The following is an 11,861-nucleotide window of genomic DNA, read 5'->3' on the forward strand; positions in this document are numbered from 1 at the left end:
CATGTGGGGGGGGGTGAGGATGGTAGCAAAGATTTAAAGGTGCGCCAATTTATCATGGATACATGCTGATATGCCGTAAAATCAGTTGTGGTGCCTTCGCGAGGGTGGCGCGCGAGTGATCGTAAGCACATTGCATGAAGTCATGCTTAGAGAACATGGAACGAGGTCTTGATGAATTCAAGTACATCTGATGGGACGAGCGAGATGTTGTCCTTTAGTCGCATGACGTCATACAAGAGGGTGTGTCGGTGCAACTCCAAGTTTTCCTGTGAGCAAAAAAAGAAATCCAACAAAAAAAGCGTTCATGCTGGATGATAAATTGCACGAAAAAATAAATGGCTGCAAAAGGAGTCTTGATAATGATGGGCGTACCTTGTTTAGTGACTTCACGAGCTTCTCGCCATCGAAAAATTTGGATAAGAAAGTCACACAAAGCCCAGATTCCTCGCTGTGCACATAAGACATAAGAAAAAAAGGTTTCAGCTGGACATTTTTTTGTACAAAAAGTGCATGAAAAAACATGTGTGAATCTGAAAATAATCTACATAGGTGACCGTGCAAGTAGTAAAAGGGAAAAAAGAAAAAACCTAGTAAAATTGTCCTCCATGATCATGGGGAAGTCCCTGGTCCATCTTTCTGTTTTGTAGGGCCAGTTGGAGTAGAAGTGCCTCGCACACAAGAACAACCCATCAAGGATTTTCCCGGTTGCGTACTCGTGCAACCTGATGCTTTCGTTGCTGAAACTAGTCGTGCCAATGAGTGGGTCTAGAACGGTAATCTTTTTCTTTGTGAAATCAAAGGCGTATAGGCACCACCCCAATGGTAGAATGGCAGGAGCATAAAACTGTTGAATAAAAAATGAGTAAGTTCAATAAAACATGCGTAAAATTGGGTTAGCTCATCGTATGGGTGGTCAAAAACATGAGAGGTGCCGGGCGTGCCTTTAGGGTTGGTAAGAACACATGTCAGAAAAGAGATGAACTAACCATACGACAAGATACAACTTTGAATGACATGGGATCTTGCTTGAATTGTTACTGGATAGACCTAATTGTTGTTAGCTCTCCATCGGCAATCGCAAAGGTCTTTTTTAGGTCGTAGAGCATGGGACATGCAAAAAAGTAAAGAGGAAAACGAAAAAAGGGGAGTTAGACATAATCAGCTAATAAAAATAAAAATGTTGAGCATTGAAAACCGATGGAGTATAGATAAATAAAACTGGCAAGTGGCTGGTCTTACATCAAAGTCTGGCTCCATGAATTTTCTCCACCTCAGCCCAGGTTCATCGCAGTTTAGCGTTGCGTCGATCTGGCCGAACCGCTGCATAATGACTGCGCACATCTCATGACTCATCGGTTGACCCTTAATAAGCTGGTCAGCAATGTGTGTCCTGGTCATGTATATTAGCCTTGGGCACTTGTGGATGACCCAGACCCTGCATTTAAAAAAAGTGCAAAAAAATCTCAATATATAATGACCGTCTGATGAGCACAATTGGTGATCTGATGCAGATGGACAAGTGTTCCAGAACAGATTGATATACTACCTAGACAATGTACACTCTGCTGCGCTAGCAAACCAATCCTTTATAGCTGAACATGCAATTGCTGACGGGGCAGATGGCACGGAACCAGCTGACCAAGGATCGCGTGCCATGTTAGCTCCAGCTAGCAGGATTTTCTCAGTGTGTTCATAAAAAACTCTGGCCAAAAGTAATCGAGCCTTGGCATCCATCTGGGTGTTTGTCTGCATATAAGATTATTAACTCTGATATGATATCACTAGCAAACTGTGCCGCGGCCTTTGATTCAGCGCATGAAGCATCCAGGTTATTGCGGTGCGAATGACTTGTCTTCCCTTTGCTATACGGAGGACAAATATCATTGTCATCTTCAAATGGGGGCTGCTGGATACATATTCTCTTCATGTTTGGTTCACCCGTGCCTGAATCGTATCACATAAAAAAAGTGACTACTGTTGATGATTATGGGATGGTATGGAGGAAGGGATACACCAAAAATGGGCCAAGAGAAAACATGACGACTAAACTGTGTGTGCCGGATGTAGTTGATCCAGCAGAGTGCCGACTGCTCGATGGTGTTGTACCTAGCTCCTTGCGCTTCCCAGGCACTAGACTGTGGCTATTAGAATGAGTTGTCAAGCAAGCTGGTGATTCAGGGGTCGTCGAAAAAGGGAAAATAGATGTCAGGAACACTTACTAGAGCTCAAAAAATGTGTTGGTACTAAACCACTGTATGGAAACCTAAAAAACAAAACACTTACCATCCGCATGTACTGTAGGCGGCAAGCTAGCACCCAAAGAACGGATTGGTGGGACATTGACAGGTGTATGTGATGCACCTATATGATCATTTGGGCAACATGAAACTGGTTAACACGGTTAACGGGTAGAATAATCTATATTTCTAAAAAGGCTAACTGGTTAACACGGTTAACGGGCCAAAAAAGGCTAAAAACGACGTAACGGTACAGGGTCGTACCAGCAATTGCAATGTCTCGCAATGCATGAGTTTCATGCCCAGGGGTGTTGAAGTTACTCGGTAAAAACCCATCGGCTAAACTAATCATTATCTTGTCTGCAAAAGCAACCATCTCGTCGCATGATGCCTGCTGCAATTCGAACATGTTGCGCATGGCACGGGCATTGTGTTCTCTCAGATAAATTGCTACCGGGTGTGAGAACTGCAGAATAAAACATGGACAGGCAGTTAAAAAAAGTAGTGACTGAAAATGATTTGCTGGTCATTATGTTGGATGTTGGGATGAGGGTGCGAAAAATGATTACTTACAAGGCTCGAATACCGGGCACGAAGATGGTTTGCAAAGTCAGCAGGGCCTTTCCTAGCTGTGCCCTGCCTGTTTGAGTTGGGTGCCGCGCTTGAATTGTACCTTGTAGCATTTGATCTGGTGTCCTGAACATGTGGCTCTTCTGGCCGAGCAACCGGTTTGGTGAGGGATGCCGCATTATGTAAATGCGAGAGTAACCGTTGTTAAGAAAAGTGGTCATCGATTGCATAGTAAGGATGACTCGAAAAACAACTGAGTGACCCTATCATCTTGGAAAAATGTCACATCCCTGGTCCTGTTATGCATTAGGCTAGACCTCATGTGAGCTTCATGTTTTAAATCAAATGAAATTTGAACTGAGGAATTTGGAAGCCTCAAAAACTTAAATAAAAGAAGGGCAAAACCCCTAAAAATCTCATTCATTGCTCCAAAATGCCCTTCTTAAATGTTTGATAATTTTTGGTAAGGGTTCTGGTCCCAACCAAAATATTGAACATTTTTAAGGAATTATTTTTGGGACTTTGGATTTAATTCATTAGCTATTTGAATTTGAGTTATATTCATATAATTAGAATATAATTTCAAATACCCCTGAAATATTTTATAAGCTTTTGGAAAAGTCCATCTAGCAATATAAAATATTCAGAGGAGTTTTTGGCATTGTTTGAATTATTTTAAATTCAAAACAGTGGCAAAATAAATTAAATAAAAACAAAACAGAAGAAAAATATGTAACAGAACAGAACTTACCTGGCGCCGCTTACCTGTCCAGCCCAGCCGGCCCAGCTCCTCCCGCTGGCCCAGCCCACCGCCGCCTCCCTCCCCTGTCGCCTTCCTCCTTGCGCCAGTAGGCGCAGGCGCGTGGCCGGAGCGCGCGGGCACACGCCCAGGCCACCTCCTGCCTCCCTGCTTGCCTCCGCTACTCCCTGGAGACGCCACGCGGCTCCCTCGACCCTCCCTCACTCTCCCGCGTCTCTCCCTCCGTCCCTATCCCCCTCTGCTCCCTCTCCCTCCCGCGACCGAGCGGAGCTCGTCGCCGCCGACGCTGCTACCGCGGCCGCAGCCATTCCGAAGCCTCTCCGACACGCCCTCGAGCTCCGCCCCGACCCCCTCTTCCTCCCCACCGAGCCAAGCCCTTCGGGAAGCTCTGCTTCGCCTCCACGCCATCGTCTTCGTCCTCGACCGCCTTCGATGGTCGCCGTCGATTCGCCGCCTCCGACGCCTCCCCGAGCTCCCCGAGGCCACCGTCGCAACCCCCGTGAGCTCCTCTTCTCTTCCCCTCACTCCCCGCACCTGATTTCGTCCCCTAGCTCCGTCTCCACCATGGCCGAACCTTCGCCGCCGCCGCACTCGTCGCCGGTGATGCTCCGGTGACCATTTGGTCCCGGGCATGCGCCCAACGCGCTCCCCGCATCGCGTAGAGCCTCCGTGGCACTTCGCCGCGCTTGTTTGCGCCCCGCAGCCCCATCCCCACTTGCACCCGAGCTTCGGCCGCCGCCGAGCTCGTCGCCGGCACCACTCCGGCCACTTCCCGGCCGCGCCACCACCACAGTTGGATGCGGACGAGCGTCCGCATCCCGAAGCTGTGCTCCGCGCGCCAAATCGAGCCCTGTGGGCAAAACCCGAGGCTCGCCACCGCGGCTGGCCTCGCCGGCGTCAAGCCGCCGGTGGGTTTGACCCACGTTGACCATGGCGGGACCCTCCCCTGTGTCCATGACAGGTGGGGCCGGCCTGTTAATTAGGTTAGGATTAGTGTTAACTAAAAAATTAGTTAGACTAATTACACTGACATGCGGGCCCCGCCCGGCTAACCAAGTTAGTTAGGGTTAATTTTAATTAGTTTAGTTAGTCCAGACACTGACATGCAGGGCCCACAGGTCAGTTTGACCTGGACGGCGCCCGTTGACCTGCTGACGTCATGCCAACGTCATGCTGACGCAATAATTCCTTTCTGGAATTTAAATAAATCTTAAATGATTTAATATTTTCAGAAAATGCCCTAAACTTCTAAAATTCATAGAAATTCAACCGTAACTCCAAATTAAATAATTTATATATGAAAAATTATCAGAAAAATTCAAGGAATCCATCTGTATCATTTTCATGCATGTTAGAACAACTTATCACTACTGTTTAGGACAAATGAAGTGAATGGCATTTAAATAATCACATATGGAGTTTGAATTTGAACCTAGGATTCAAACCAACTCCATTTAACTTGTTGCTAGATGCATTAGCTCAAAACACATTCATTTTTGCCATGTCATGATCATGCATCATATTGCGCATTGCATTGATTGTGTTCCCTTCTGTGTTGCCGGTACTCGTCCCCTCTCGATAGACGTGATACCGATGATGTGATCGTTGACACTGATGAAGACTCAATGTTATCTTCAGAAGTGTCAGGCAAGCAAAACCCCCTTGTTCATTCCGATAAAATCCCACTCTCTCGCTCCTGCTCTCTTTTACTGCATTAGGACAACAACGACATATTTGTTACTTGCTGCGGTAGCTGAACCCCTTTATCCTCTGCATGACCTGTCATTGCCACAGTAAATAGATGAAACCCACTAGCATGAGTAGGAGTTGTTTGAGCCCTGATGTGCCTACTCATTCATGCTTGTTTGTCATGCCTGCTACTGCTTAGAGTTGAGTCAGGTCTGATTCATCGGGGATGAATCAGAGGCGTGTGAACATGTCCTACTGTGTGTGAGCTAAGTGTGTGAACACGATTTGGTAAAGGTAGCGGTGAGAGGCCATGTAGGAGTACATGGTGGGTTGTCTCATTGCAGCCGTCCTCAGGAACTGAGTTCTGTGTTTGTGATCCATGATTCAGCTACTACCACGCATTGGGCCCAAAACCAATGGACCCTCTCGGCTTCTTAATCACCCTTGTCCTCTGTCCAGGAGTTGCAAGTAGTTTCTGGTGTTTGTAGTATGCTGGAGGCCGTGGACAGCGCTGACCGTAGGGGTGGGCTGTGATGCGGTAGGCACGTGGCCGGGTAAACCGGGCGCCCGTTTGGTGTCACGGAACCCTGTTCACATCGTTTGGGGCTGTGAGCGAAACTCCGGCCGGATCTCCTCATGGATGGAACCCGAATAGGCGATAAACCTGGACTAGAGACTCGAGTGTTTAGGTAGGCCGTGGCCGACACCCACGTTGGGCTTCCGCTTGAAGGTTGCCGAGTACATGTCGTGTAAACGGCGGTAAGTGGTGAGAGCGTGTGTGAAGAAGTACACCCCTGCAGGGTTAACATCATCTATTCGAATAGCCGTGTCCGCGGAAAAGGACTTCTGGGTTGCTTATATCAGTTCATAGACAAGTGAAAGTGGATACTCTAAAATACGCAAGATAAGTGTGAGTGCTATGGATGGCGTTCTCGTAGGGAGACGGGAGCGGTTCCATAGTGGTGTATTGATATGGTGAATATGTGGACTCGTGTGCGCCACCTCAAAAGAGTTACATTGCAGTCGTAGTTTAGGATAGCCACCGAGTCAAAGCTGGCTTGCTGCAGTTAAACCCCACCATCCCCTTTGTTGATAATGATGCATATGTAGTTAGTTCTGATGTAAGTCTTGCTGGGTACATTTGTACTCACGTTTGCCTATTTTATGTTTTTGCAGAGAGACTTCAGTCTCACTAGTAGTTTCGCGTGGACTTCGACGTTTAGCTTGTTACCTCAGCTACGATCTTGTGCCCTCGGCAGGATCTGGTAGATAGTCAGGCTTCTCAGCCTTTTTCATTTATAGATGTCTGTACCCAGACATGATAGCTTCCGCTTGTGCTTTGACTTGTATGCTCTGAGTGTTGGGTCATGAGACCCATGTTTGTAATATCTCGCTCCTCGGAGCCTATTGAATAAATTACTTGTGTCGTAAAGTCATGTTGTGATGCCATGTTGTATTTGCACATATCGAGCATATTGTGTGTATGTTATTGAAATGCTTGGTATGTGTGGGATCTGGCTATCTAGTTGTTTATCCTTAGTAGCCTCTCTTACCGGGAAATGTCTCCTAGTGTTTCCACTGAGCCATGGTAGCTTGCTGCTGCTCCGGAACACTTAGGCTGGCCGGCATGTGTTCTTCTTCGTTCCTGTGTCTGTCCCTACGGGGAAATGTCACGCGATGAATACCGGAGTCCTGTTAGCCCGCTACAGCCCGGTTCACCGGAGTCCTGCTAGCCCAGTGCTACAGCCTGGATTCACTCGCTGATGACCGACACGTTCGATGCTGGGTCATGGATGCCTGTCCCTGTAAGTTTGTGCCACTTTGGGTTTACGACTAGCCATGTCAGCCCGGGCTCCTTATCATATGGATGCTAGCGACACTGTCATATACGTGTGCCAAAAGGCGCAAACGGTCCCGGGCAAAGGTAAGGTGACACCCGTGGGAATATCGTGCGTGAGGCCGCAAAGTGATATGAGGTGTTACATGCTAGATCGATGTGGCATTGAGTCGGGGTCCTGACAAAAAAAATACAAAAAAAATTGCGAGTCCCCCGGCATACCCTGGAGATTGAAAATGCTGGTTCACCACTTTGACTGCAACTGAGCGCCTCTATCATCTTGCGGGTGATGTCATAATCGAAAACACAAACCCTGGGCGTCGAAGGGTCTCGAGGAGTTAGCTGACCCAGGTCCAAATTGTCGAGCACAAAAACCTGATGAGGGGTGATAAGAAAAATGTCAGAACTTCTCTTATCAACATGGACCTATGGTATATCACGACAGAATGCATGCCATTGTCAGAATTTTTTTTGCAACAAACAAGAAAAATAGGACACATTTCATTTCACCTGTAGGAACAGATGGCAACCCACAAGATGTATAGTTGAGTGCCATGTCTGAAGATCAGTCTTCAGCTTTCGGACAACGCTTAACAGGTGCTCGATGACAAATTCACACCAATCAAATTGACTGATCTCTAAAGTTGTGTTCAGTGCACCCCAGTAGTCTACGCTGGTGTAGTCATTCTTCGACGAAGGACATAGCAAATGCCCGAAAATAAAAATGACAGCGGCAATTTTGAACATCTCTATGGCGATGCTAGGCGAGTCTTCCTGGATGTCTTTCAACATTATGGCCTCTACAGCTTTTAGGCTATGTGTGCCCTTGTCACTAAGCTCTTCTGCAAATTTCTTGTACTCAATGCATGCCTCCGACAAGTCACATGGATATGATGATATCCTTTTCCCACCTATTGGAAACCCAAAAACATTGTTGACATCAGCTGCTGTGAACTTGATTGAACGCCCTTCATCTATGGTGATTACGCATGTGTCTGCATCCACCCTCTCCATGAGGAATGAACTGAATTTCAGGTTCAGCTTCGGCAGGGACCTGAGTGACAGCACGCCTTCAAACCAATCTCTGCTATCAACTTCCTCTTGAACTGTCCAAACTGGGAGAATATGTTGCACAGCTTTTGGACTGAAATCCTAGATGTAACTACGCCTGGGCCTACGGCGGATGCGAACTCCCAGTTATCTGTGACCTGTAAATCAGACGCCTCTAGGTCTACATTGCTTTCCATGCCGGCCAACGACACCGATGTGATGAGGTGCGCACTACAGATTGAACAGAAGATACAAGATGGATCTGGTAAATCAAATGGCTTTCTATAATAATCTGTACTAAACTCGAGCATTTCAATGGATCCCTACTGCTACAGATGAATATTTTTTGCAAATGCGAGTGTGATACAGAGAGTTGGATTTTCCTTTACATACCTGCCTCCTGTTCTTGCTTGAATCCTTGCTGCCTCCTCTTCTTGCTTGAATCCTCGACTTGCAGGGCTGAACCCGTTTGCTTAAGTGGCTGGTGCCATGGATACAATGCAAGCTTCAGCGCTGGTAGGGGGAGGAAGGAGATGCCGAGATGGTGTGCGGTGAGTGAGGCAGAAAAGCAGGGGAGATGGCTCGCACCGCTCCCTTCTAGTTTTAGCACGCGTTCTATTTACTGCTAGGTGATGGTGGTTGTGTGCACAGTTGGCGACAGAGTTAACATCCGACCTGACTAGTCAACACAATTTACTACGTCCAGCAAGTAGATATCACCAATCAAGCAAAAAGTGGGGCCTCTCTCTGACTATGTCAACATTTTTCCGCTGGCTAGACTGATTAGCGTGTCCATCCGATGATGCATATAATCATACATTGATGAGCTGGTTATTAATAAACATAAACTTGAAGCATACACTGACAAGCTTTTGCATGCTAACTCGATGACCCATTAATGACCTAATCAAGAGGCTCAGTGACTCGCAACTAGAACTAGAGGGAAACGATTACAGTGGATAATTGGAAAACATATGTCTACGATTAGAACGGATAGCGTGCTTGATAGTAGCTCATCACACCCGTGAAAGGATGGTCAGGGTGAAGATCATGTTGATCACCATGAGGCAGATAACGAGCCAGTCGCGGCCTCCCCTGGCCTGTGCTTGCTCAGTCCGCGGCTGCCTGACGATCTCGGGTGCCTGCTCTGGCTGCGTCTGCGTAGCATGTCCAGCCATGCCTTGGCTCGAACCTTGGACACGGTATGGGTCTCCATACCTCAGGCGAGCTTCCCTCCGCCGAATGATTCCGGCGTAAACATCTTCCCACCTGAACCAGCCGCACTTGTCCGGGCCCTGCTCAGCCCCATGCCGCAAAAAAACACAAACAAAAATGTGAGACTTCATTTATCGATTTTCCCATGGAACTTCTTGTGGACATGGATGAAAACTTACACTGTCGATCGGGCACTTGTAGAAGCGCCTCCCCTCGTTCGGCCCTTCTTTGCTACAGATGTTTGTCTCCACCCTGACCTCCTGGCAATCAGGGCACATGATGAGCGGCAGGTGTTAGCGTCTATCTCTGGAACGAACTGAGGAAGAAGAAGCCGCCATTGCTGCGCTTCCAAGCTATTCACTGATGAGAGCTGAGAGGAGAAGAAGGATTAGGCTGCTGTTCTCCGGCGGTATAAATAGAGCATTTCCCCAACGGTCTGATCGTCAGACCCAACGTTCGGATTCCAAACGGCTAGCTCATCGGCTTATCTCTAAACATGGGAGCGTGAGCTTGCCCATGTTCGTCAGTGAGTGGATTAGCTGCTAGCACTGCATGCACATAATGGGTGGATCGATGGCACGTCTAACCAGCCTGCCATGCATTTTCGTCAGTCCTTGAATGCTACTGTATGAAAATACAGAATACGGTGTGGCATATATCCTTGCTAGCTTGAATACATGTCATTAAATGCGTTGGTGCAGCTGCTAGATGCGATTACAGACGACTAGGATACCGAGCTGCATGGAGCTCGTCCGCCAAACGGCATTTTCGGAATATGAGCAGTCTTTTTTTTTGGAATCAATTCAAGTGGGCAAAGAAATACTGACAGGATATATATTAACCAGCTAGCAAAGAAAGGTCACAAAATACTCATGCATTGAGTTCAAAATTTCATGAATCAAATGCCCCAACAACATATCATCCATATCCACCAAACAGATCACACCTATATTGTAAAAAGAGTTAAATACGCTGGAGGTGCCTCAACTTGTCTTGCACGGCCAGTTTAATACCTAAAGTTACAAAATACATGAAAGTGGTGCTCGAACTTGTTCGCACATACGAATACGGTGCCTCCATCCGTATCCGGATGAACGTCCAGCCCACAGTGGCTGAGAGTTGGAAGGCGCTGGGTGGCCCGAGCGTGAGGATTTTTTTACAAGACCCCCTCATATTTTATTTAGTCATGCATGTAAATCTCATGAATTAGAAATTAGAAAAAAATGTGATACAGGATCGAACCCTCATTGTCACAGATTGCATTGTACGCAAAGGTTGTCCACCGTGCCATACATAGCTCAGTAAATATTGAGGTCGAACTCTATATATTGCATCGCTATGCATAAAGTAACTTTGGAGCACGGGCTGTGTCCTATTTTTTTGAAGTTCAAAGAAACAGATATTTTACAGCTAAAAAATTTCTGAATGTTTTTGTACATGCACACATAGAAGTGTAATATATCCTTGTGAATTTTCATTAATATATGTCCTTGTATGTGAGAGATAAAAAAGACAAATACATGCAAATATTGGCTTGTTTTTTTGGCCGTGATGTTTTTTTTTTCAGGATATAATATAACATAATTTCAAATGAAATTTGAAAGTCACTTAGAGCACATGCATACATTTTTGTGTGAAAACAATCAACTCTTTTTGAAACTTTTAAGTGACAGATTTTAGCCTATAAAAAAATGTGCTCAGTGGCCACCATGCTCTAAAAATCCTCTTTGGTTGCTATGTACCTCTTCAAGCGATTCTTATTTATATATGGCACTTCTATGGACCTGCAGAAACTTTATTTGATTTTTCAAGTTCTTTATTTTTATTTTTCACACTATTTTTTCCGTTCAAGAAAAAAATGTATGAAAAAAATACGACTGCCATAAACTTAAAGAAAGTGTTAGTGCATTTGAAAAAAGTTCAGCATGTATTAAAAAATTAAAGTGTGCATTTAAAAAATGTTTGTCTCGCATTACAAAATTGGCAATGGGTATTTAAAAAGAGTTCAACGTGTATTAAAATTATTCTGTAATATTTTTGAATAATTCTATTAAAGAGCTCACCAAAATACTTTTTAATGCATGTTGAATAGTTTACAGAATACAATGTTGTTAAATTGTTAATAATTAGGTATTTTAGAAATATAATGGAGATAAAAAATAATAGTGTGTGCTTGTGGTCTAGAATGAACATACATAAATTTACACAATAATTTCTAATATAGGCAGAACTATTTCAATCCCCGTAAATTTTTGAAAAAGTTAATGTCTACCTCTTCAAAGTACGCAATAACGAAAAAGAAAAAATGTTTAAAATAAAAAATAATTGAATATTCTATTTTCTATATTGGAAATTTACATCTCATGAAACTAAACAATAACTTGGATAAAAATAAGAATGGAACTGATAGATAACGCATTAGGAAAATTAAAGAGCAATACTTGCGTCTACATAGCTTTCTAGCTAAGTGGTGAACGCAATACATATTTTGGCCAAGTGGACA

General features: G+C 45.2%; 1 protein-coding gene and 1 long non-coding RNA gene across 2 annotated transcripts; both read right to left on the reverse strand.

The window, feature by feature from the left end:
* Positions 1–6: 6 nt before the first annotated feature.
* LOC119368767 lies at positions 7–8,761 on the reverse strand. The gene is made up of 13 exons (XR_005176734.1): positions 8,537–8,761; positions 7,604–8,374; positions 7,316–7,468; positions 2,811–2,950; positions 2,502–2,703; positions 2,284–2,361; positions 2,050–2,166; positions 1,547–1,944; positions 1,240–1,435; positions 987–1,085; positions 588–844; positions 373–448; positions 7–266 (listed from the first exon to the last, which is right to left on the reverse strand). It is a non-coding gene; the product is annotated as an uncharacterized LOC119368767 (long non-coding RNA).
* Positions 8,762–8,943: 182 nt separating this feature from the next.
* LOC119276633 lies at positions 8,944–9,727 on the reverse strand. Its single transcript, XM_037557790.1, has 2 exons — positions 9,538–9,727; positions 8,944–9,438 (listed from the first exon to the last, which is right to left on the reverse strand). Exons 1-2 carry the CDS (start codon positions 9,634–9,636, stop codon positions 9,160–9,162), a joined length of 378 nt encoding a protein of 125 aa, XP_037413687.1. The 5' UTR covers positions 9,637–9,727; the 3' UTR covers positions 8,944–9,159.
* Positions 9,728–11,861: the final 2,134 nt, after the last annotated feature.

The sequence above is a fragment of the Triticum dicoccoides genome, chromosome 1A (genome assembly GCF_002162155.2).
Source record: "Triticum dicoccoides isolate Atlit2015 ecotype Zavitan chromosome 1A, WEW_v2.0, whole genome shotgun sequence".
NCBI lineage: Eukaryota > Viridiplantae > Streptophyta > Magnoliopsida > Poales > Poaceae > Triticum > Triticum dicoccoides.